Below are 26,864 nucleotides of genomic sequence, written 5' to 3' on the forward strand. Positions count from 1 at the left end.
GGCGACATTTGTGGCAAGAGAACAAGAAGTCTAAATGCCTCGCGATACAGGGATGAAGTATTGAGACCTTTTGTGGTGTTATTGGACAACGTCCAAGTGAAGTCATTTTGTATCACGACAATGAGATCTCACACCGCCAGAAGGTTTTGAGAATACCTGCATAACGTTAACGTCTTGCGTAATACCTTCTCTTGCGTTCTCGTATTCTGACATGAATCCCAGTGAACATCTCTGAGATCATCTTCATCGTCAGCTGAAACAGGTTGTATCACCTCCAGATAACCAACAGAGACTTGAACAGACTCCCATGAACAGAATCCCTCCGGACGTCATCCAAACGACGTCAATAAGGAGGCATGTGTTGGTGTGTATGGATGCCACGGTGGCCACACTCGCTACAAATTATGTGTTCCCTGATTTCTGTCGTGCCTCTTCGTGCATATTTTTTCAATGAACACTGATTTACTGATTTTGTTCATTTTGACCCCTTGACTCTTTCTTTGACTTGCAGCAAATGCAAGACCAGCATTACGATGAACTTTCAGTAAATGTATTGGAAAATGGTTTCTGTTTGTAAAATAATCAGCATAAATCTAACATACCGCTTTGTTTCCAAGTGAAGTCAGTGACTTTCGTTTTGACAGAAGTTTATAAACAAAACAAAACGTGCAAATCTCTGATCGATTGATAATTATTGATTTCTTCTTCTTGACATTCCAACCCTGCACCGCAACACCCCTCCCGTACCGAACCATCATATCTCTGAGACGAGTCTCCTCTTCTTCCTTATTTCCCCACCCTTGCCCCATCCCCGAAAACTGGCACAGCTATTAACACGTTCCACGGGATCAATACATGTAGTATGACAGTGCTTTATAAGGGAACTGTTGTGGTACCCGAGAACTGCATTGATCTTCGCACATAAATACAGCTGTGGAGGATGTAGAGTACTTCAGTCCTCAGCCGGCGTGCAACAAGGAACGATACTTGCTCTACACTATGAGTGATGACAAGGTTGCTGCGATTGTTATCGACAACGGCGCTGGCACTGTGAAGGCCGGGTTAGCCGGTAGTGATGCCCCAACAACTGTTATCCCCTGCGTCGTTGGTCGTCCCCGTCATCAGGTATAACACTTAATATTGCTAGTGTCATCTTGAAATATTACAATTTAACATTTGTTAGGAAGATATCAGTTACTCACAGTCTTCGATTATATTTCTATATACTTTTGTCATCTCTCAGACGGAAAGACAGGTTTGTGTTTGTATATGTTGCCCTGAGGTCATCAGTACATGATGTGTAAAATTATACCAATGAATTAATGCGCAACCTGTAAATTTACTATTTATTAGGACATTGATAAATCAGTAAATACCATAAACACGTTTTCCTCAACATAAATAGGTGGTACATCACAACATTATTGTGGCTACCTTACAATAATTCAACATTTTCTATGCGAAGTAGCATAAGTGATTTATGTCTTGACGGTTGGTTGTGGAAAAATAAGGCAGATATTTTTACTTTATTTCTAAATATAAAGGACATAAACGTAATACATGGTACTCACTGGACATTGGGTATCTATTACATTTATACTTTTCGTAACTAGTACTGCTTCAGCTTTGAAGTTGTGAGCATTACATCTAAAGTAAGAGTATGCTTAAGTTGTGATGATTTAGTCTGAAAAGGATATACGTCCGTATTAACGCACTTTGTATAATCTGAACTAGAGATGAACACATTGCTGTCAAAAGGGACAGAAAATTCAATGATATAAATAATTTCATTAGCTTCATTTTCGAAGACGCCCTGGACATGTCCAGGGTCATACCGTGGATGGACCTCCGGTTCAAAGCCACAGGCATGGCAGAGACGATAGTAAAAGCAGCGAGCCATGCCATCATGTCTTTTAAGATATGCTGTTAAGAAGGGCATCCACTCACAAGGTGTTGGGCAGTCTCTGTAGATTCATTGCAGAGACGACATTTCATGTTCACATTTTGATTAAGAATCACAGTCTGGCGATTGTGAGTGGGAAGTGACTGGTCCTGAGCAGCAAAAAGGAAGCCCTCAGTCTCACATGTGAGACCAGGCGAAGGAGTCGGTTGGACTGCTGTTCTGTTCCACGCACTGCATGTACACAAGATGCAATGGCTTCTCAGACAGCTTCTCCACAAAGAACCGGCGCTGGGCAGACTTGGTAAAGGACTTCACCTGGTTTACTCCCATCGCTGTACTGTCCAGCAGTACATCACCATGAGCAAAATCAACTTCAAATTTCAGAATATGTCCAACACCCTTGGCACGCTTAAAATAGCTGTGGAACTCCTTGCTTTCATTGTGAGTCTTGACGTGCATCACCAGAGAATCATCCGATAAATAAATATGTGCAAAAGTACACAATAAATTCTGTCATGAAGAGCTTCCACCTTAATCAAACCCCGACCTCCTGAACTGATTGGCATATATAAACGATTAAGAGAGGAAAGAGGGTGGTGTGCTCTGTTATCAGACATGATCCTTCTGGTCAGGCGGTCAAGACTCTGGATGTCTTGTTTTGTCCAATCAACTACTCCAAAATTATTAATTGAAACAATATTCCTTTTGGCTGTGTCAAAAATAACAATCGTCTGACCCGTCAATACATTTTACATTTCAGACGGCGGGACAGAAGGAAATCTACGTTGGTGATGAGGCTCAGTCCAAGAGAGGTGTCCTCACCCTGAATTACCCCATTGAGCACGGTATCGTCACCAACTGGGACGACATGGAGAAGATCTGGCATCACGTCTTCTACAACCAGCTCCGTGTGGCTCCAGAGGAGCATTCAGTCCTTCTGACAGAGTCACCCCTCAATCCCAAAGCTAACCGTGAAAAGATGACCCAGATCATGTTCGAGACCTTCAACTCTCACGCTGTGTATTTGGCCAACCAGGCAGTTCTGTCTCTGCTCGCCTCTGGTCGTACCACGGGTATCGTGTTGGACTCGGGTGATGATGTCACCCACACTGCTCCCATCTTTGAAGGTTGCTCCCTACCCCATGGTATTCTCAGGTTGAACTTTGGTGGCCGTGATCTCACTGATTACCTCGCGAAGATTCTAAGTGAGCGTGGTTACTCCACCACCACAGACAGACAAATAGCCAGGGACATAAAAGAGAAACTGTGTTATGTTGCACTTGACTTTGAGCATGAAATGCAGACGGCTGCCACATTCACTTCTTTGGAGAAAAGTTACGAGCTTCCCGACGGACAGGTCATCACTATTGGCAACGAGAGATTCCGTGGTCCAGAGGCATTGTACCAGCCATCCTTCTTGGGTGGGGAGTATGCTGGTATCCACGAAACAACGTACAACTCCATCATGAAGTGTGATGTTGATATCCGTAAAGAGTTATACGCCAACATTCTTCTCTCCGGAGGTAACAGCATGTTCCCAGGAATGGCTGATAGACTACAGAAGGAGATCACAGCCCTTGCTCCACCCACTATGAAGATCAAGGTCATCGCTCCTCCAGAGAGAAAATACTCAGTCTGGATCGGTGGTTCTATTCTTGCACCTCGTTTGACCTCCCAGCAGAAGTGGATCAGCAAGCAAGAGTACGATGAGTCCGGTGCATCAATTGTTCACAGAAAGTGTTAGGTACTGACACTGCATAAAGCGGTGACATTCAGGCAAATACCTATGATCATTGTGATTGCTGCTATCATTTACTGTTCTTCGAATCGTTTCAACTGTTGTAATATTGAAATGACAAAGAAAACGTACTTCATGGCCTCTCCATAATGCTTGGAGCTTTTTTCATGTTTTCTTACATGCTGCCTTTCTTACTGGGTATTCATAACTATTTTTGTCTTTAATATCTTTTCAATGTCTTTTTTACTCCTTTGTGTCTATTGCATGGCTAGTTTGAAAAAGAGTAAGGAGCCGAGATGTCCTATTCACTGCAGCAAAACCATCGATTAATGGCTTTGTGTAATTATAACGTTCCCACAACGTATTTGTATCTGAGCAACATAAAATGACTGTGTCATTTCTGTTGGGTATGTTACGCAGATAAACAGATTATATGTAGTTCCGATTGCTTCCACGAGTGAAAGTATGATTTTCACATGTTAGCCATTATATCTTCTAAGGTGACAGGGGTATGTATTCTTGATCCCAGTCTGACCCCGTTTGTGGCAAGGTAAGTACATGTCATATAAATAAAATATTTCCTTTAATGCATTTTTGTTCATATTTGAAAAACAAATCGATATGAAACTTGGAGATCAGTGTGCAATCAAGAGATTGATAACTGAATGTTGGACTGTTTTGTGAATACATTCACACAGTAAAGCTCTGACACGCATCAAAGATGATGAGCCTTTGGTAATATGAATGTGACGGTTGGAGAGAATATTAAAGATGGTCGCTCTGACTGCTGGACGTTGTAAAAGTGGTGGTATCTCTGACTGTTGAAGAGTAACAAAGATGGTCTTTATGACTGTTGGAGAGTGTAACAGAGATGGTGTCTCTGACTGTTGTATCTCTGACTGTTGAAGAGTAACAAAGACGGTCTTTATGACTGTTGGAGAGTGTAACAGAGATGGTCTCTCTGACTGTTGTATCTCTGCCTGTTGAAGAGTAACAAAGACGGTCTTTATGACTGTTGGAGAGTGTAACAGAGATGGTCTCTCTGACTGTTGTATCTCTGACTGTTGAAGAGTAACAAAGACGGTCTTTATGACTGTTGGAGAGTGTAACAGAGATGGTCTCTCCGACTGTTGGGGGCTGTAAAGATGATGATCTCCCTGTTGGAGAGTGTAAAAGCGATGGTCTCCCTGTTGAAGAGTGTAACAGTGGTGGTCTATCTGGCTGTTGAAGAGTGTAACAAATATGGTCTCTCTGGCAGTTGGAGAGTGTAAAGATGATAGCCTCTGACTGTTGGAGAGTACAAAAGTGATGGTCTCTCTGACTGTTGGAGTGCACAAGTGGTTGCCTCTCGGACTGTGGAGAGTATAAAGATGATCTAACTGGATGTTGGTGAGTGTAAAAATGATGGTTTCCCTGTCTGTGGAGAGCGTACAAATTATGGTTTCTCTGACTGTTGAATGGAACAAAGTGATAGTCTCTCTATTCATAAATATGAAGATTCAAACTGTCATTCTCAGTGTACGATTCAAGATCAATACCTAATATAACCTCCATATGACTGTATGACAGCCAGCACTCATACCCTGTGACCCTCCTGATCCTCTGGCAGAGCAGTCTATGCATTTTATCGCTTAAAGCATGTCCTTATTGGGCCAAGTTCTGTATCGGAGGATCCCTTTGCTATACATGACGACCAGTCAGGTCTAACATATGCTTCAAAGTGTTAAGAACGGGGTTTATTCAATCGTGAGATATGTCAAGTTTCTTGGTGTTAATAATTCCATTGAATGATTAATACACTTATTGGTAAATACTGCATAACATAACCTTGTTTCTGTAATTTCTTTGCATAATTTTGATATTTTGCATGAAACGTTAATCCTTTTTTGAAAGCACAACACATACAGCAAAGTAAGATACAATATATATATATAGCATGCATGCATTTTTTTTTCGCTGTAAAGTATTCAAATATGTAATATACAAATGGGTCTTTAGGAAGAGTAAAATTTCTGTATTTCTGGCCAAAGACCTTGTACTGAATAGAATATGTCTGTCTGTATGAATAATTAGTCAGCAGCAGAGGTCCCAAACCCCAGCTTGATGGCCCGGTGGACTGTGACTTGTCACTTCCTTTGATGGGCCGGTGGGCCTAAAGGATGTTGATAGATTGTACGAACGCTTCCAGCGGTTTGACAAACGATCTCAGCGTCTTACCGATAAAATCTCCTACCGATAAAATCTACATTTCAAAATTCCGACCTTCAGAAATTCTGATACTTCCTCTGACAACATAAAAAATGTAGTCATATTCAGTGAATAAATAGTTTATTGACTTACACATGCTACACATCCTTGATCAAATGTACACCATTTAAACTAGAAACATCAAGATAAGAGATTAGATTTTCGGCTTATTTCTTAGGGCGCCATCACATCTTTCGGTCACAGGCGTTGTTCTGATGGCCGTAGTGATTAACATAGCAAATCATAGTTTGATTTATTTTTTTTATAATGCCATCTTACCTTGTGTACTACGGTCAAAACAATGGTGCATTGGGGTCAGTTACGGTCTACTTTCCATAGTCTGTTTCTAGGCTCTCCTAATCATGTAATGCCACTGTTTCACAGCCAGGCAACCTTACACAGAACACACATGGTCACATAGTCGCCTACTGATGTTTCCATGGACACCACCAGTGTTACAATGCCCGGTAGCCCAAGATATAACAGACGCAGTCACATAGTCGCCTATTGATGTGCCGTGGACACTGCCACTGTTACAAGCCCTACATATACCACACAAGGTCATATAGTCGTCTATTGATGCGTCGTGGACACAGCCATTGTAAAACTGTTCGACAGGCGGTGAATGTACATTCACATCCACTTCCACATCCACATCCACTTCCACATCCACTTCCACATCCACATCCACATCCACATCCACATCCACATCCACATCCACATCCACATCCACATCCACATCCTCATTCACATCCACATTCACATTCACATTCACATTCACATTCACATTCACATTCACATTCACATTCACAATCACATCCAAATCCACATCCACATCCACATCCACATCCATATCCACATTCACATCCACATCCACATCCACATCCACATCCACATCCACATCCACATCCACATCCACATCCACATTCACATCCTCATTCACATCAAGTCTTTGAATGTCATTTAGAAGTGAAAATACATAAGAATGAAGATTTTTATGGATATCAACTTCTTTATGAGAGAACACAACGTTTCGGAGTTAATGCTTACTCCTTCATCAGGTGATTGGGAAAGGGATACAGAGGTGATATTTATATGTACAGGTAAAACAATAACAAAGTAACAAGTGGAACGAGTTAACGAAAGCTAGTATAAACAAGCACTGATAGGAAGCCGATAGTTAAGATAACAATGATGGAAGCCAATGGTAATGCATTACAGTTGATTGGATATGTTTACATAACACAGATACGGGGTAAGGACGATGTACATGATTGGGGATAAGGATGGAAGCCAATGGTGATACATTACGCATGATAGGATGATGTACATAACACACGATAGGGGGTGAGCATGTTTACATGAGGGTTGGTGATGTACAAACACAAGTAGGTAAGGATGTACTCGGGTAGCTTGGCTATACATGAATTACATAGATAGAATGTACACAGGTAGATGAGATTAATTTATCAATAAGTCCCAGGCACTTGGTAGGTACACTCCTTGGTCGCGGTTGATGGCTGGTTTCTGTCTCCGGATCTCGATGGCCTCTTGCAGTTTCCTTTGGCGCCAGTTGTTGTTGTTGATAGATAGTATCCTAGTGTCCTCCCATCGAATTGAGTGTTCAGGGTTCTTGAGAATGTGTTCAGAGATGGCCGATTTCTGGTCGAGTTTCCTGACTGAGGTCTGACCTATACATTGGAGAAACGCTGAGACCAATCAACACCAGAATGAAGGAACATCAGACCTCATTCACATCCACATTCACATCTACATTCACATTCACATCCACATCCACATCCACATCCACATCCACATCCACATCCACATCCACATCCACATCCACATCAACATCAACATCCACATCAACATCAACATTCACATCAACATCAACATCAACATCAACATTCACATCCACATCCACATCCACATCCACATCCACATCCACATCCACATCAACATCAACATCAACATTCACATCAACATCAACATCAACATCAACATTCACATCAACATCAACATCAACATCAACATTCACATCCACATCCACATCCACATCAACATTCACATCAACATCAACATCAACATCAACATCCACATCCACATCCACATCCACATTCACATTCACATTCACACCGTCAACTATAGTTCTTACAGGTAAGCTGTCACTGTTACAGACAACGCCATGTTTGTGTTCTGGGATTTCATCAAAGCGTATCCTTTGGGTTGTGTTTAAGCGCTATCCTTGCGTTCATGTCACCAAAAGGCGTGACCTCATCGTTCATAACTGAATGTTCTATCAGCCACCGATCTACCAGCTTGATTGTTGTTGTGTTGTCTCCTGCAGCATGAACCTTTGAGCTAGTGGAGAAACATGCATTTCCTTTAAGATGATATCGCTACAAAATGTTTACAGAGCAAAGAGTTTGCAGTTTGTTGTGAAAATCTGATACCTGCTGACAGTATGCAGTTACCGTTTTGTTCATAAGCACGTATACGCCGCCTGATAATCTAACTCCTTTAGACAGTCTGATGTAGGATAGATAAAACATCGATACCAGATGGATTCTAGATGGATACCAGATTTTGAAGAAAGATTCAGTCAGATAAATTATGTCAATTCTTTATATAACTAATAAATTCAGTTATATAATTCTTTATATAACTGCATCATCAAGTTTTGAAATAATGAAAGGAATGCCCTCAATATTCCAGGGCCTAGATTTTCGACGCTCTCTTGGCGGTATGATAGTCGTAAGTTAATGTTAATCTCTTTTCATATCATATATATTCAATGGCAAGAGCATTTTTAGCGACAGTCTATAGCAATCTCTTGTTTACTTCCTGTTCGAGAAGTTATAAATGAATGGCGAATGTTCCCGACACTCTGTCAGTGTATATAAAGGATGGCTCTGTTGAGACACATACAGACTTACACTCGGAAATACTGGAGCTGTGTGCCTCTGCCTATCAACGTCTGTTTGTCAACAATATCAGATTCAAGACTGACACTCCGTGCCTGACCGCTCACTGTGGAAACAAGCGTCAGTAAATATCTGATCTCACTGTAAATATTTAATATGTTAATATTTGATATGTGTGACCCATTACCTTAGACTTGTGACTCAAGTGCATCGTACTAGAAATCTGTATTTTGATTCATTGTAACTTGCTCACTGTTTGCTCAATGTATTATTGAATATTTAAGACTTGTGTATGGTATATTTTGCTGGTTCAGAGGGGACTCTTAACCGTAACACACCCTAGAAGAGATAAACAACTAAAACATGAAAATCGTGGACATCACAGTTTCATTATAGGAATCAATTAGAACACACTATGATATTGTGTATTTCTGTAAAATACTCAACAGAAATCACTATTACCTTACCATAGTTTTCGTTCTGCAGCTTCCAACATCATTAACAGACTACAGCGTGTCCAGAATTTCTGCAGCCAAAATTCTCCACAATACCGAATTGTCTTCCCAGTTCTCATTGTAACTTTCTAGTGTTTATCGAGTATTGTGTCATGGTAGCTGAAGGACCTGATCTATCCTTCTGCTCGCAACATGAAGTCTCATTGTCGTCAGCATCTGTATGTACCAAAAGTGTAAATTTACTTGGTTGTGGTCATCGCTCCTTTGCTTTGCAGCAAACACACGAGTGGAACTGCTATTCTTCTTGACATTAAATCCTCAGATTCTCTTCAGATCACTTCAAAGTATTCCACGTGCCTATACAGACAAGAGCTCTCCAACTTTTCGTGCGCTGTCAGCATACATTGTGTTTGGAGATATGCACCGTAATTATTACAAATATTTTTGTTGCTACTGACATCTACTGAAAGACTAAAACAATTAGGCAAAACTACTCCGTGTAGTTACGTTCAGATTTCGTAACTTTATTGACGGATGGTTACAGGCAACGTCACTTTCCATGAAGTCTGCAGCAGTGAATAGTGCAAGAAACCGAATATCTCTCTCTTTACTCGTTTTCAAACCAACCATACAAGAGATCCAAGAGAGTAGAAACATATAAAAGACACAATGAAAGTTATGAATACCCAATACCAAAAGGAAACATACTTAAAAGCTCAAAACATGAAGGAGAGGACACCAGGAATTTTGTCATTTCAATGCATTTCAATACAGCTCCAACTACCAGAATAAAACTACGAAAGAGTGGTCTTCTAAATGACTGAAAGTGCTCTCTTCAATGTCAACATCACATGCAGCTGCAGTACCAGGAACTAAGCACACTTATTGTGAACAATGGATGGACCGGACTCACCGTACTCCTGCTTGCTGATGTATCTTTGCTCAGAGGTCAAACGAAGGGCAAGGGTGGAGCCACCGATCCAGACTGAGAATTCTGGTGAAGCGCTGCCCTTGATCTTCGTTGTTGCTGGGGCAAGGGCTGGATCTCATTCTGCATTCTATCTGCGATACCTGGGAGCATGGTGGCATACAGGTCTTTACGAATATCAACATTACACTGCATGATGGAGTTGTATGCTGTTTCGTGGATACCGTTTGATACATACCCACGAAGGATGGCTGGAAGAGGGCCTCTGGACAAAGGAACCTCTCCTTGCCAATGACGACGACCTGTCAGGAAGCTCATAGCTCTTCTCCAGGGAGGAAGAAGTGGAAGTAGAAGGCATCGCCCGCTCTAAGTCCAGTGCGACATAGCACAGTTTCTCCTTGGCCTGGCGATTTTTCCCTCGGCAGTGGTAGTGAAGGAACAACCACCTGAGTCAGGATCTTCATCAAATATTCAGTGAGATCACGGCCACCAATATCCAGTCTCATTGTGGCGTTGGGTATGGCATGGCATGACACTGGCAGAATTAAGTGTAATACCTGATGATGGGGAAGACCGACGATGGAGGGGAAAACAACTCTTGGGGTATCGTCACCGGCAAAGCCTGCCTTACAAATGCCGGATCCATTGTCAATAACCAAAGCTGAAACGAAGTCAAACATGTTAATAAAATAAAGTAGGAGCAAGTATTGTTCCTTGTTGAGAGCCTGCTGGGGATTCACACTGTGATAATATTGTGAAAGACTGCCCGAGTTGATTGTCCAAGAGTCAGGAGGGACTGTATATAACTTTGGAACGGGTTTGATAGAATAGACAGTGAAACGATATATGATATTGATGTATAAATTTTCAAATATGTTTCAAATTTTGACGTTTGATTCTTGTGTTTTCGATGTTTTAAGGCTGGTTTGTGTGCAAGAATAAATGCGCAGTGCACTACTTTTCTAAGTTTTACGCTTATACAGTGTACATGTGGTATATTGACATGGTCCCCATTTGCAAACGATGAGCCTAATATCTTACCGTGCATGGACAGTTTTGTCACTTCCCCTCAGGCAAACGTTTTGCCCTATCGCAACTCCTAGAATTATCACCGCTATTTAACATTTTTCACCAAAGTGGAGATAGATTGTTTGGTTGGAGACTTCATATGTTGTATTGGAGACTTCATATACTGTATGTCTGTTTGTATGTGTTGTTAATGCTAAAATAACAAGTAGTGACACACGACAACGAGGAATATTGTCTTTACACCTTAAGTCTGAGTTCTGTTTGAAACATATTTCACATCGACCGAGGCACAACTCGCACCAGGAGGAAACAATACCTAAAATTATACTACTCTATTTTACATAGGTTTTGTTGACTTCAGTTTCTCGAGGAGAGGTTGGATAGCCGATAGGTCAAAACATTCATTCGTCAAGCTGTAGATCCGTGTTCGATCCCCCACATGAATGGAGCCGATTTTTGGTGCCCCCCTCTTGCGACATAAAACTGAATTGACCCACTGAACATCATGCTACGTGATGTACACAAGGTTCTTAAAATTCTTGTTTAGGTGGATGTCGGAGGAATGTTTGCACGTCATTATCGGAGGGCACTACTACTTTGGAAACTAAGGATTGAGTCACTGAATGCACGTATGGCCTCCAGCATCAGATTACACGTTTACTGGAAACTGTGTCAACAATGCTTCACCTTGCAGACTTCAGTCAAAGTGTAATCAGCAGAACACTGAGTCAGTACCAGAAGTTTGGGTCAGATGTCCAGTGATATTGTTAGGAGTGGGTATTTTCCGCGATTAGAGTTGTTATTAATTATTATTATTATTATGGTATTTGTAATTGGGTCATAATATTTACGGTTTTAGGGTGAGTTGTTATGGGTCACACTTCCCACAGAGAATTATTTAAACGGCACACCTCTAAGGCAGCACTTTGGAGTTACCTCCCTTCGACAAACATAAACACGAGGCTACGACTATGTTCTAGAGCTCTCCACGTTATTGGCGATGGTCGTAAGTGCTCGAAAGTTTTTGAAACTATGACAGTATATGTGAATGCTAGTTGCCGTGACGGACACGGACACACATTACTGGAGTATACATCATCAATATCAAAACCTATAACAGTTAAGCTGATAGACAGGTGAGGGACTTGGTAACCAATAAACCGATTTATTTTGAAAGAATAAGCCGCTAGTGCAGGTACATTAATGCAGTCACTTTAATGAAAGCTTACACAGTTTGAACGAGAGGTATACACTTTGTCAGTCTTCGCTTAATCAAGTTATCAGCAAACTTGACATCTGAACTGAACTAAACAATATATACATCCAACGTGGCGGTGGAATGTTTGTTAGGTGGAGGGTACACTATCATAATAATGAGGAATAATAGATAAAACTCCTCTGACATCGTCCTCGATATATCCAGGGCATCAAATCTTAAGGATAACAGTGTCTTTTGTTTTAAACTGTATGCATGGAAAAAATCTCTCTCTAACATGCGTCTTTGATGTGCTTCCAGTAAACATGGTTCCGAGGAGAAAGAAGAATTTTAGGATGGATTCATAGAGGATGTTATATGAGTGCCCATGTCATACTATGGTAATGTTGGTATTTCGGCGTTTCGGCACGAGTGTCGTAATCATAGTATGGCATGGGCACGAATGTGATATTCTGTTTATTGTCGTAGAAATATGTATCACTTAAACACGGAGGGAAGTACCTGATTATAATGAAAGGCCACGTCACCTGTAATAGCGGCGGAAGAAAATATCAACGTAATCAGGCAGACCTTAGCACCACTTACAGCCACTTACCTACTCGCATATGAAGTAAGTGCGCATTTTCATTAACAGTTATTTGTAAACCCTGAGTCTGAAAAAACACAAACATATATTTCAGTCATAAATATATAATTGATAACCTTTAATCTCCCATCAACAAGAGTTTTGTTTGAAAGAGCCACTGGTTATCTATGAATGAACGTAGTAAAGCATAGTAAATTTAATGAATGACAAAATAGTTCCGTTCGAAATCGAGGCTTGACATGGAAAACTTCCTCGTAAAGTGATACTTTATCCTACGGCATCGTATGATAATATAAACCCCGATATGTTTGCCCTCGTAAATATTATATATCAAAATTCGAATGATCGCTGATCTTACAAAACTAGGTATGAATGTAGCAAACTTTGGTACTTTTTGACAAGTCACCGATCCTTATCCCCTGCACAATTATGGATAAAATAGTTTTTCAAAATGTGATTTGTTTTTTAACAATGTTGAAATATATGTATGTATCTTCTGAATACGACAAAAATGAATATGTTGCAAAAATGCTTATAGGAATAAAAACAATGACGGTTCAGTGATGGTTCAAAAACAACTACGATGAACTAGAGATGGGCCATATTCATCGTACATATCTTTCGTCATTACAGCATCCATGAAGGAGGGCAACGCCGCCCTCACAGAGCCTCCCACCCATGCTGACAAGATTCCATGCGGAGGTGCTCTCACGTTGACGGAAGTTCCAGCGGGTGCTAGGATCTCTACCTCTTTCCGGAGGCGATCAGAGAATCCTGGGAAAAGTGTAGGCCCCCCACACAAGACTATATTGTCATACAGCTGATCACGGATGGAGCTATCACACAGCTGTATGGAGCGACACAAAATATCCTGTATACCCGGCATTTCCTCACCCAGCAATGGAGGATTAAAAATCCCCTCAGGGCACTTGAAGCGTTCCTCACCCACATTGATGAAGGTCCCATCGGACTGTACATAGGTTTTGTTTAAAGTAGACTTGGTCATCGTAATCAACTCGTGTTCGTAGTCATAGGCCACGTAGCACAGCGTCTCTTTAATGTCTCTGGCGACGTTATAGTTGATATCGTCGCCTTTTTCGATCAGCAATTTTAACAGGTAATATGTTAGATCTCGCCCCGACACTGTCGTCTTACAGACAGCGTGTGGCAAATAATATCCTTCATATACGGGAACTGGATGCGCTGTACCGTCACCGAAATCCAGAACAATACCCGTCTTACGGCCAGATGAAGTCAGAGTCAAAACAGCCTGGGCTGCCAGAGACATAGCGGGAGTGTTGAAGGTCTCGAACATGATCTGGGTCATCTTTTCACGGTTGGCCTTGGGGTTCAGGGGAGCCTCTGTCAGAAGGACGGGATGCTCCTCTGGAGCCACATGTAGCTCGTTGTAGAAGGTATGATGCCAGATCTTCTCCATGTCGTCCCAGTTGGTGACGATGCCGTATTCAATAGGGTACTTGACAGTGAGGACACCTCTCTTGGTCTGAACCTCGTGACCGACGTAGCTGTCTTTCTGTCCCTTTCCGACCATCACACCCTGAAAGAGAACGTCTCAGCATTATGTGTATATATGCCAGTAGTTATCGTGTTACTGGCAGTCAATATGTTTATTCAATGATTACAATTCGTATACAGTTGTATACGACTTAGGTATGAGGCGACAAAAACAATGTGTCTGTAAACAGCAGACACAAAAGACCAAGCGTTAAGTACCACTCTGTGTCAGGACACACTTATGTCAGCAACATAACATGTTCTACATGCCTTACTTATGTCGTATTCAGACCCTGCATAACGATATAAAAATTCATACAAGGGGGATAACTCCAACTTTTTTCCCTTCTTGTCGGATATTCAGGCTGCATCAGTTGTTGGTGTCTACATTTCACAACTCTTGAAATAATTTCAAGCATGCTCTTTCTATGTATGTGTTTTTCTAAGGGACTGCTCATAATTTACGGCTGTGGGTTGGGGTGGGGGTACACATGTTGTACACATGTTCTGAATCCGCGAGGGGGGTTGTCATTGATTTTGTGCAGTCACTTACTATGTACATTAATTTTTTTATTTGTTTGTCTGGTTGTTTATTAGTTTCTTTGGCGTGTGCATGTGTCTGTCTGTTGGTAGGTGTAGGTGGAGCAGTACATCCAGCGTTATGTGCCAATGGCTAGAGGATTGATTTGAAATTAATTACCTGTGATGAAGTGTAATGGTTGTCTGTATAATTTATATATTTCAACCAGACTTGACTGCGGTGTGAAACAATCACTAAACAAACGTTGGGATAAAGCATATCCACTTTCACATATGAATGTGGTATTGTTAATGAGCGATAGAAAATTTACCTTCTCAATATGTCCGAATACGTCTGAAAGTACAAAATGTCCGTACCGAAGGTACACTGCGTCCTGTTTGTGATTGTAGTAATCCATTCTTGAAATCGTAATCGTGGTTTCCAAAACTCATGTTTCAATATTACAGTTCCAGAAAGAAGTAAGAACATGCACGCTCACTTTCATTGATATTGCACCTTATGATGACGCATTGTGAATAGAGATCAACATCCGAGCGTAGACGCTATATGTATTTACAACATCGGTCACTGGCTGAATGATATTTCTCGAGCTAATGCTGCAAATGCAATATGACTTTCAGGACTTTTGTTGTGTTCAAGTAAGGAACTAATGATTAGTCCAGAGAATAAGCATTGTTTACAGTTGAAGCTTCAGGGCACGTACTCGTCAGGGATTAGAAAAGAATACTTAACAACACAAGATTCACAGCTCTATGAGACAGCTCTATGTGTGTCTGATATCGTACCCAGTGGATTAGTATTAATTAATCTTACGACCGGATTTTTCTTACAGTGCACACTATGTCTGTCTACGTTATCTCTATATCAACGCCGGACCCGAACCAGTCTCCATTATCCGATAAAGCATATGCCTTTGATCATAAATATACAAACACATGTAACCATAAAATCTATGTCAGGTAGATGAAAATAAGTCATACAATCAATTTTCGGGATAAGAGTTTGCCCTGCTATAAAATCCAAAAGAAACTGTTGGCTTCAGACCTGTCCTCTGGGCCTGCCTACAATGGTCGGGAAGATACACAACGGCTGGGCGGCCCCGGCAAACCCTGCCCTGCTTGTGCTCGAACCGTTGTCAATGACAATAGGGGTAGATACTTCATCCATCTTCCTAGAAAACAAAACACAACTAATCATGTACTCAATCACGTCACTCAATCTTTCTTTATTGTTTGTATGTATGTGCATATAAAATAGACAATAAAAGACAATAAACTGATTTACAAAATGTACAAAAGGAAGCATGATATTACTGGCACAAGAGTGAATCTCTAAGTTTCACTTCATGGTGTATATAAATATAAAGGTAGTTTTTTTTACTGGACTGTCAATTAACATTAGCGATTAATTAGATTTTTAAACTCATGAATGGTGGGATTTGAATAGAACTTATGTGGTAAATACAAACATCTCAGATTTTGATAACTACATTCAAACTAAAATAAAATGAAATTCGTTTTCAATAGAGTTATTTTTACACACAGGACATAATCTATTCGATCTGCGTTGGTTAATGATACATCGAACGGTTTCAGTGTGGAGACGGTGTTAAGAACATCGGAATTTAGCAAGGGCCGATCGGAATTTTGAGATTGATAAATCTTTTATGTTATTCAACATTTGATAAGATTTTAAAACAAGAATAAAGTGGATTTATTTAGGATTTTTTACTTGCGATGAGTGCCACTCTTGTTCATAACTTGCTCTCAGTCTAAAGACAAATTCTGATATGAACTGATCAACATTACACAAATTTTGCCGATGTTCCCACATAAAGCAAAATCCAAAAAAGTAGACAATATTCCGAATTTTGTATGTCCAGTTTGTTTTACCATTTACAGAGTCTAAAAGTAACATATCGTAGCATTTCTTTACAAACCTAGAATCTGGCATTTTATATACTTTACACCAATATCTAACAGCCTTTTTTATATACATACACTAGATAACGGCCACATTCTCTCTTAACTACATTTTCGGAGTCGACCGCTTGACATTTAAGAACCGTTTACAGCAAAACATATGTACAATTTCAACTTCATTGAATTTAGCAACTCCCCATTTTTCAGCTACATATAAAACAACTGGGCTAATTTTAGTATCAAATATCTTAAATAACAAACCATAAGGACTTGGATTGAATGTGTAAACAGATTTTAGTATACCATATGCAATTTTCTTAGCTTGCAAATGTTACTATCTTGCACTGACTCCCTTCACACCTTGCAAAAATATTTCATTGGCTTCCCGACATGTTGTACTAATTTACATGTTGCATTTACTTCCCTTACATGTTTGCACAATTTCCTAGGCATATAACACTGAAATTTAGTTTTTCATTCCTCAACGCGCAACCTAAATTCGTGGATCACCTTTATTCGTAGATCGTGGTAATTACCGCGTTTTCTCGTAAACTGTCTTGCACGACGTCACGAAGCTGTACTTCACATACAGCCATGCCTCGCTGACAAAGTAACACCAAGCTAGCCCGTCCATTCACCAGTGAGTGGGAGGTCGCCGACTGTGTACATAAAGCGTACACGTATTTGGACGTTTGAGCGTGGCCGCGCTCGGCTGTGTCGCTACGATAATACATGTTACATCGCCACAAGAGAGAAACCCAAACAACTTGATAAAAAAAAAAACGCTTAAATATCACTGCATAAAAAAACATTCAAAGAAGGAAGTTATCAACTGCAACATTGAAGTATGTCCTGTAAGGGCGGCAACTCGGACATACACACCCAACAATATCTCATAACGTGTGCACCAGCTGATTCCGGTGAATGACAGTGTAACACTTGTAACTGCCCTGATACCATTGATGTTTGAACATACCTGACTTCAGTCTCAGCAAGAGTTCTACTACAGAACACGATCCCAACACCAGCCTGCCCATGGGCCGTGACTCGTCACTCTCTTACTTCCTGCACTGGGCAGTTGAGCGTGAATACCACGACCGGCTTTGGGCAGATTGTATGGACGCTTCTAGTGGTTTTTGGCAAATATTACTATTAACTGACAAACTACTGATAAAATATTACCGTCCTCCTGTGTCTACATTTTACATCACACGAATGTTTGCTGTACACACATGTCTGTCTCAAGTACTTCTGAGTCTCGTTAAGACCAACACGTCGGTGTATGTAACAATTATATAATTATATTAATATATTGACAATTCTTTCAAATGTCAGGCAGCTGACTTGTGTGCTGGCATTGACAGCCAAGTAATCAACAAACCTGTGTTGTGAAGATGGGGTCATCTCAAAAGCCGTTTTCTGGTTACCACTTGAGAGATTTATTGGGAGTCAGTGTTGCCACTTTAATAAGACGCTGTTGTCCGAATCGGTGTCACTATCGTCAGAGTCTACCCTGATGACGACTGGCTTGATGGTGGATCGCAAAACTGAATGACCATGTTCTGTAAGGTACTCATCAACCTTAAAGGCAGGTGTGGTTTTATTTGACTTTATGATGTCATACAGAACAGGTTTCTTTGCTTTTTCTGGATACGATATTCAACCATTCTATCATGTCCCCCCTCTTACTGTTACATGTTTGGGCATTTGTATTAGGTACTTGAACGCCATGATATGGAGCGTTATCCATGACAATCAGACTTTGGGGGGGGGGGGGGGCAGTGCCGGTACCAATTGATTTTGTACCCATTCTAAGAAAACCATCCCATTCATTTCGGTATGATAGTATCGGTTGTCTTTACATTTTGCCTTGAAGACTAGGGAGCAGCCAGGTAGGAATCCCCGACTCTCGCAACCAATCAGTCACTCTCCCTTGCCAAGTGGTAACTTTCTGGCACAGGACTCTGAAGAGGAGCTAGCGAACCATTGTGTCCTTGCGGTATGGGAAATATTTACCCATTTTTCGTCCAAATATACAGGCTCGTAACCCTCTGTACGTTTCTTTCGAATTGTGCATAAGTACTGGTTTCTTAGTCGAACAATATCACACCTCTCGCACAGTGCACGTCTATTTTCTGAGCCTACTTGTTTGTAACGGAAACCAAATTTGTGAAGCAACTTCCATAAGTGATATTTTGAAGTGACCAAAGAATGATTTGTCTCTATATGCTTTTTTTCAGAATTCGCAGAGAGACACAGGTACTATGATTATATAGAGACTCGATGTCGTTTCTTACCAGCTGATGTTGAAATGAATCGACTCTCTCACATTGTGTGGCTTTTGAGACGGTCCCCTTAGTTGTGTCCGTGCAGGTTGAATCGGTACAATTTTTCAAGATAGTTTTTGACTTCAATTCCGTCATCCAAACAGCACGTGCAGTTCGTAAACGATACTTAGCCACAGCATGTTGAGGCCTACCCCTTTCAACTTCGGTTTCAAAAAAGTTGAATACTTTGCAAATAGTTGGCTTAGCGTCGTGTGATAATCTCGTTGTTTCAGGTACTGCAATCACGAAAGTCTGGTTCGCCGAGCAAATCACACGTGTCAATTTCACACGCGAACCTTGCCCACCTGGCTGTTCTACCAGCAAGAGGCCCCCCTTGTACAAAACAGCGAAAGGTGACAATAAAATGATGATCGTTTGTTAAAAAACTTTTTTATTCGGGTGTCCCAAATTATGAGACACATCATCAGAGTTGGTCTGTCGATTTCATGTGGCTGTGCAAAATTTGGTTTTGTTGCAATTATGAGATTTTGTGTTAGTGAGCAATTCATTGGTCTCAAATGGAATCAAACGGACTGTACTTTCTAAGTGGCATTGTACAATCACAACTTCTTTCAAAGCCCTGGAGGCCAGCCTGGTTATCTGGGTATGATGCACTGGCGCTTCACTGAGCGGGGACTGCACAATGGCGCCCTTCACTACTGGGCGACAGCCAGTTTATTTACAATAGAAAAAAATCCAGGAAGGGGTTGACAGAATATTTTGTCAGGTTTTTCATCGATGCTGTAGCACAGTATACTGACCAAAGTAACAATCGTTAGAAAAGGACTAAGTTATTCAAGCAGTTATTCGGATCAATGCGGTGGTAACAATGGCAGAGACTGACAACTGTCAACTGACAACTGTCACGACGGTGTTCACACAAATGACCACATGGGACAGAACGACCAACGTCGTTAGCATCTTTATGTGAGCAAAATTGAAGATTTCGATGATTTGGGTCCATTTTCTCTTCTTGTTGTATATAGCTGGAATGTTGCTGAGTGCGGTGTAAAACTAAACTCGCTCACTAAAACACATGTTGTATGCTAGCAATACACTCAGCGCCTCATCACACTAATTAGAAAACAAAATTTTGATCCCTTGTCATGATGTTCTTTGCTGGATCCAAATCAGTGGGGCTGTTATTTGGCCTCTTGGCCATTTTTGCACGAGAGGACTTTAATTCTCATTGTAAATTAGTCATAATTCATTTACAAATTTGAAATATATACCTGCCTTATTCAGTCGTGTATATTGAACAATGTGTTTGTTTTTAAAAACAACTTGTTCACTGTTGGTTTGTTACCTCCAGGACGCGATCTGACCCACTCAGCCACCGCAGGGGTCTAAATAGTTAACTGCATTCATTAACTTCGGCAATGGGAGACATCAAGTTAAACGTGCAAAAGGGCACTCGAGGTACGTGATTGACACTACAATGTGTGAGAGTGAGTTACGTTTTACGCCGCAACATTCCAGCAATATCACGGCGGGGGACACCAGAAATGGACTTAACACACTGTACCCATTTCTAAATCTACCCTCTCAAAAACATGAGACTGTGACAAGGGAGAAATTATGTGAAAAGGAATTATGCAATTATATAGCTCCATGTTCGAGCGTGTGAGATGCCGTCTCCGATTGGACAGATTTATGTTTGATAATTCTGACGTTTTGACAGAAGATATGGAACACAAAACTTTGGTCAAACTCTCAAGAGTGCACCCTCGTGCACGTTCCCATTCCGAGACGGGTACGGTTTTCGAACCATCGTGCTGTTTGTATTTATTGCCTGTGACCTTTAAATTGAATAAATTTCTTCTTCTCCTTCAAAGAATCGACGGCAGCAGCTGGTTGGTTTGGGAATCAGCAATTCCAGGCTGTGAAAATCCATAACGATACAAACAGAGATGACGATTTAATGGCCTAAAGTGGCATTTTAAGTGTGGCTGCAATGTTTTCAAACTAACAATATTTAATGACACCACAGCTTCAAGGTACTGCAATGTATCATTTAAATTCCAAATCCATTCCTTGTCACAGCTCCTATTGTCAAGTTTGTTGAAAACTAGATCAAAATGAAGACTTACCACGTCCTAGGAGATGTATCTCGTTAAAACTGTGAATATGTCCATTAATTACTAAACATCACTACTGAGGGCACCAGGTGATTTGTTGGCGATTAAATGTTCCACTTGTCCAGCACCTTGTCCACGACACCACTAGATCGTAAACTCACAGACACTGTAAACACACACACACACACACACACACACACACACACACACACACACACACACACACACACACACACACACACACACACACACACACACACACACATATTATATATATTATTATTTATTTTGGTGAGTTTTGTTCTGTTTTGGTGTATACGAGTGCAGTTTTGATGATTTGTTTAATGTTTGTATGGTAGACTTGTATATTATTCTGTCAAAATATGTGACGAAGGTGTTGTTGCGTTGGTTACTGACCACGGCTCCGGCATGTGTAAAGCCGGGTTCTCCTGTGATGATACCCCATATACTGTTTTCCCCTCCATCGTGGGTCGTCCCCGTCATCAGGTAGGGCACTTCTGTTTTTGTCTACTGTCTAATATTGACTTATCCAATGGGTCAACATGACTGGTATTGTTACGGAGATCATGAATTCATTTTTTCAATATAATGATATTCTGTATGGGTTTTGTATTTATCATTTATGACGCAGAAGAATGAACTACGTGGGTTTACCTCAATCTACGTTTATTGTTTCAAAATACGTTTCTATCAAGGGTATATTCAACGTGTACATAGTTCTCGAGCGTGTTTGTCCTTAAATTAAAAGTGTGGAAATAAATAATCACCGTCAGTAGAAACGTGACTCAACCTGCTATAGAATATTGCTCAACGCAAATTATATCTTATTATCACTGTGAAAATACAATTGCGACACATGATATGTAAAGTGATGGTGTGGGTGGTACATGTTGTATATACACAGTCAGATGAAAATGATGAAGTATGGTAACGCGAATATGCGCACTGAAAATAACATCCGAAACGTTTCAGGGGAGACAAGGCTACATGATGCATTTAGATGGAAATATAACGTAGTACGTAAAACTATCAACAAAAACACAAACTTAATTGAAGCTTATTCCATAAGATACAAACATGTTTCATGCCACAGATGAACTTGGTCATTGCTTCACCTCTGCTTCTGTGTCCAACCTGCCTACATATCACTGAGAACTTTTACCCACTCTACCTCTTTCTTATTTGGTGTGCTTCTCTCCTTGAAAGACTCGCGCAACTATTGCAAAGCTTCAGTACATGTTGTATGGTAATGCCTTATTGCTGGTTTCCGACAGGTGCTTTGATCGGCGCACATAAATGCAGCTGTGGAGGATGTGGTGTCATTCAGTCCCCAGCCGGCGTGCTACAAGGAACAATACTTGCTCCAAACTATTCTGTCAGAATGTGTGACGACGAGATTCATGCAGTAGTTTTCGACAACGGCGTTACTTTAAAGGCCGGGTTCTCCGGTGATGATTCCCCAAAGGCTGTTGTCCCCTCCGCCATTGGTCGTCCCAGTCACCAGGTATTACACTAAACACTACTAGAGTCATGTTGAAATATGAGAATTTAACATTTGATGGAAAGAAATCATTTCCATAAATTTTCGTCATTTATGAGACAGACATATTTGTATTTGTATAAGAAGCCCAGAGCCCGATAGTGCATATGTTAAATCAAAACAGTGAATTAATGTGCAACCTGTAAATTTACGATTTATAGTGATATCAGTACATCAATACATACCCATATACATTTTTCTGCAACCGGGCAGTTGCTTTGCTCGTGTTGCTGGATCTGTCTGATCTTGACCATTGCATTTCGCGATCCCGCCTCAAGCACACCTTTGGCATAGCAGGCACAGTACTAGCTTGGTTGGAACCCTACCTTGGCAAAAGACCCATGAGCGCACAGACTGGCCTAGTCTTGTTCTGATCTCATGGACTTAAAGCGTGAAGTTCGAGAAGAGCCTATGATGGGTCCTGTCCTTTGATGTACATGCAGCCTCTAGGAAGTATTATTCGTGAGCATTTACTAAACTTCCACGCTGCAGATGATCAACAGTTGTACATTGTCATAAAACATATATGAATCCATAATGGAGTCGACCTACAACAGATGTGCATTAGTGCATTCAGTACTAGATGTCAGCTAATGTCAAATATGAACATTGGGTACCTATTACATTTACAGTTTTCGAAACTAGTACTGCTTGGGCTTTGAAGCTGTGAGCATTACATTTAGATTAAGCATGTGTAGACTTGAGATGATTTTGCCTTCGAAATATAGTCTGTATTAGTGCTCTGTTTACATTATGAACTAAAGTTGACACAAGTTGATGACGTAGTTTGTTTATGCCAGTCTTGTTGATAATGTCTGTGCAGCGCTGCTTGAATGATTGAATGAAATATTGCGTGTTGATTACATGTCCAAAGGTATGGTTTAAGAGAATAGTTTTAACGACGGAAGCCGAATTAATACCTCAAGTATCCTCTAATGGTTTAAGCATTTCATAACTACTTCTTGAATGTTAGCTGTGCCATCATTCTTAGCAAGTATCAAATACCCGGGCATTAACACTATTGGTAAACGCCCACATTCAGATAAAATAATCTTGTTCGCAGTTCTGTAGCCCATGCGTTACAAGAACGTATATAACATTGAATTTACTTGTGCAATATTTTTGTTTATGTTAATGCCCCACATTTCAGAGCTGTACAACAGGATTGTTTTCATTTTTCCATCAAACAGAATAAATGCTGGATGTATCGGCAATTCCCTATATTTACATATGAATTGCTTTACGGCCTTAGAGCTCGTTCACCTTGCATAGCTAATGTTTGACAGGCTCTGGAAAATATATTTCTGCAAGTAAATGGGGTGCGTTAAACGGATTCAAACATGATATCATTGCTCAGTTATAGCAAAATCATCACTTGACAAATTTCAAAAACATGATCATCCGTAAAACCACGAAGGGTTATTAAGGCACTAGGTCACAGTAAAATGTCAGTACCTGGTGTGACTACATGAGCATCGATAACAGCTTGGCAGCTGTGACCCACAGAAGATAGGGGATGACGAATGCTGTCTTGGGGAATGTTTAGATGCTCTTGCTGAAGTGCTGTGTGCAGTTCTTGTAGTGCCTGGGGTGGCGGATTAGGTTGGCTAGGCGTCCATTCCGAGCATCCCATGGGTGTTCAGTAGGTAATAAATCGGGTGATCGATACGGCCAAGAACACCTGAACATTGTTTTATGGGAGGAAGTCCTGTCAAATACGTGCAACATGAGGTCGAGCATTGTCAAACTCCAAAGATCAACCGTTGATCAACACTGACGAAGGGAACGACCTGACTTTGAACGAGCCTTCTGTCAAAAATCTGGCTTCCCATAACTGTCTGGTCTGAGATTCGGCGAAGTCCAGGGATTTGGATTGTTGTGGATGATGCGGCCGTGGTGTTTGAACTAAGACGTTTCAAGCGGACATAGCGGTCCCGGTGGTGGTGGTAACACAAGGGTGACCAGACCTGGGTCTGTCATTAACACTCCCAGTACTGTTGTATCGGGTCCATAGGTTTGAGGTGGTATGTCTGGACACGCTGAAGTGCGTCGTCACCTCAAGTTGAGAGGGCCGTCCTTGTAAACGGACGACGGCTTTCTGTCGTTGAGCTTCTGTCAGCCATTTCATTCTCTGGTCTTACATGTACTACCCATCAAAAGTTTAGACTCACAGAAAGCATCACTATATGGTATTCATATATATCCGGTTACATCTTCGAAAATGAATTTCTTCACCATCTTTGGGGAACCAGCTGCAAACTTTATGCACTCACATCTGTAGTGAATCGCTAAAACGCACCCTACATTAAATGCACCTACATCATAAAACTGTGTATCAGCTTCACCTGAAGTCTATGTCCGTAGGCTTTAAAAATCCACATGAATGGTACTCCACAAGCAGCTACTAGTATAAATGTAGCCACTTACTTCAGGCACCTTTTCTGGACAAGATGTAAAATAGTCCATACTGGTTAAGGGTATGGTTACATTATGATACAGGTGCATTTCATGTAGGTTGGGTTTTAGCGATTCACTACAGACCTGAGTGTATAGTTACGTTTTTGTTCAACGCTTCTTGTTTCAAACATTTTGTCGTCGACAACCATTCCCCGATATATTGGGATTCAGTGTGGATTGGTTTGTGTCAAATATTTAAATATTTTCCTGAATTTCAAAGAAATCTGGTCATTAAGGAACCATTTTCACTACTAGATATTTTACCCCCATTTTAAGTACTATTGTATTGGTGTTACTGATATTTATCTGCAGACACCATTTCAAACAATATTCTTTTTGGGTGAGTCAAAAATAACATATCGTATGACCCCCCCAATACATTTTTCATTTCAGACGGCGGGACAGAAGGATATCTACGTTGGTGATGAGGCTCAGTCCAAGAGAGGTGTCCTCACCCTGAAATATCCTATCGAGCACGGAATCGTCACCAACTGGGACGACATGGAGAAGATCTGGCATCACGCCTTCTACAACGAGCTCCGTGTGGCTCCAGAGGAGCATCCCGTCCTTCTGACAGAGTCTCCCCTCAACCCCAAAGCCAACCGTGAAAAGATGACCCAGATCATGTTCGAGACCTTCAACTCTCCAGCTATGTATTTGGCCAACAAAGCAGTTCTGTCTCTGCTCGCCTCTGGTCGTACCACGGGTATCGTGTTGGACTCGGGTGATGATGTCACCCACACTGTTCCCATCTTTGAAGGCTACGCCCTTCCACATGCTATTCTGAGGTTAGACGTTGGTGGCCGTGATCTCACTGATTATATGATGAAGATTCTGACTGAGCGTGGTTACTCCTTCACCACCACTGCTGAGAGAGAAATCGTCAGGGACATCAAAGAGAAACTGTGCTATGTTGCATTTGACTTTGAACAGGAAATGCAGAAGGCTGCCACTTCCACTTCTTTGGAGAAGAGCTACGAGCTTCCCGACGGTCAGGTCATCACTATTGGCAGCGAGAGATTCCGTTGTCCAGAAGCCTTCTTTCAGCCATCCTTTTCGGGCATGGAATCTGCTGGTATCCACAAAGTATCATTCAGCTCCATCATGAAGTGTGATGTTGATATCCGTAAAGAGTTATACGCCAACATTGTCCTCTCCGGAGGTAACACCATGTTCCCAGGAACGGCTGACAGAATACAAAAGGAGATCACAGCCCTTGCTCCACCAGCTATGAAGATCAGGGTCATCGCTTCTCCAGAGAGAAAATACTCAGCCTGGATCGGTGGCTCCATTCTTGCTTCTCGTTTGACCTCCCAGCAAAAATGGATCAGCAAGCAGGAGTACAATGAGTCCGGCCCATCCATTGTTCACAGGAAGTGTTAGGGACCGACACTGCATTAGATGGTGAACTCCTACGATCACTAAGATGGCCCCTAT

The 26,864-nt window shown here is 41.2% G+C and overlaps 1 protein-coding gene and 1 pseudogene across 1 annotated transcript; one reads left to right on the forward strand and one right to left on the reverse strand.

Annotated features, from left to right (window-relative positions):
- Positions 1–999: 999 nt before the first annotated feature.
- LOC137292108 (uncharacterized) lies at positions 1,000–26,810 on the forward strand (annotated as a pseudogene).
- Positions 12,423–18,062, reverse strand: LOC137291546 (actin-1-like). The gene is made up of 3 exons (XM_067822925.1): positions 17,981–18,062; positions 16,127–16,253; positions 12,423–14,584 (listed from the first exon to the last, which is right to left on the reverse strand). The coding sequence occupies exons 2-3, from the start codon at positions 16,247–16,249 to the stop codon at positions 13,595–13,597; spliced, it is 1,113 nt and encodes a 370-aa protein (XP_067679026.1). The 5' UTR covers positions 16,250–16,253; positions 17,981–18,062; the 3' UTR covers positions 12,423–13,594.
- Positions 26,811–26,864: the final 54 nt, after the last annotated feature.

This window comes from Haliotis asinina, chromosome 7 (assembly GCF_037392515.1).
Source record: "Haliotis asinina isolate JCU_RB_2024 chromosome 7, JCU_Hal_asi_v2, whole genome shotgun sequence".
Classification (NCBI taxonomy): Eukaryota; Metazoa; Mollusca; class Gastropoda; order Lepetellida; family Haliotidae; genus Haliotis; species Haliotis asinina.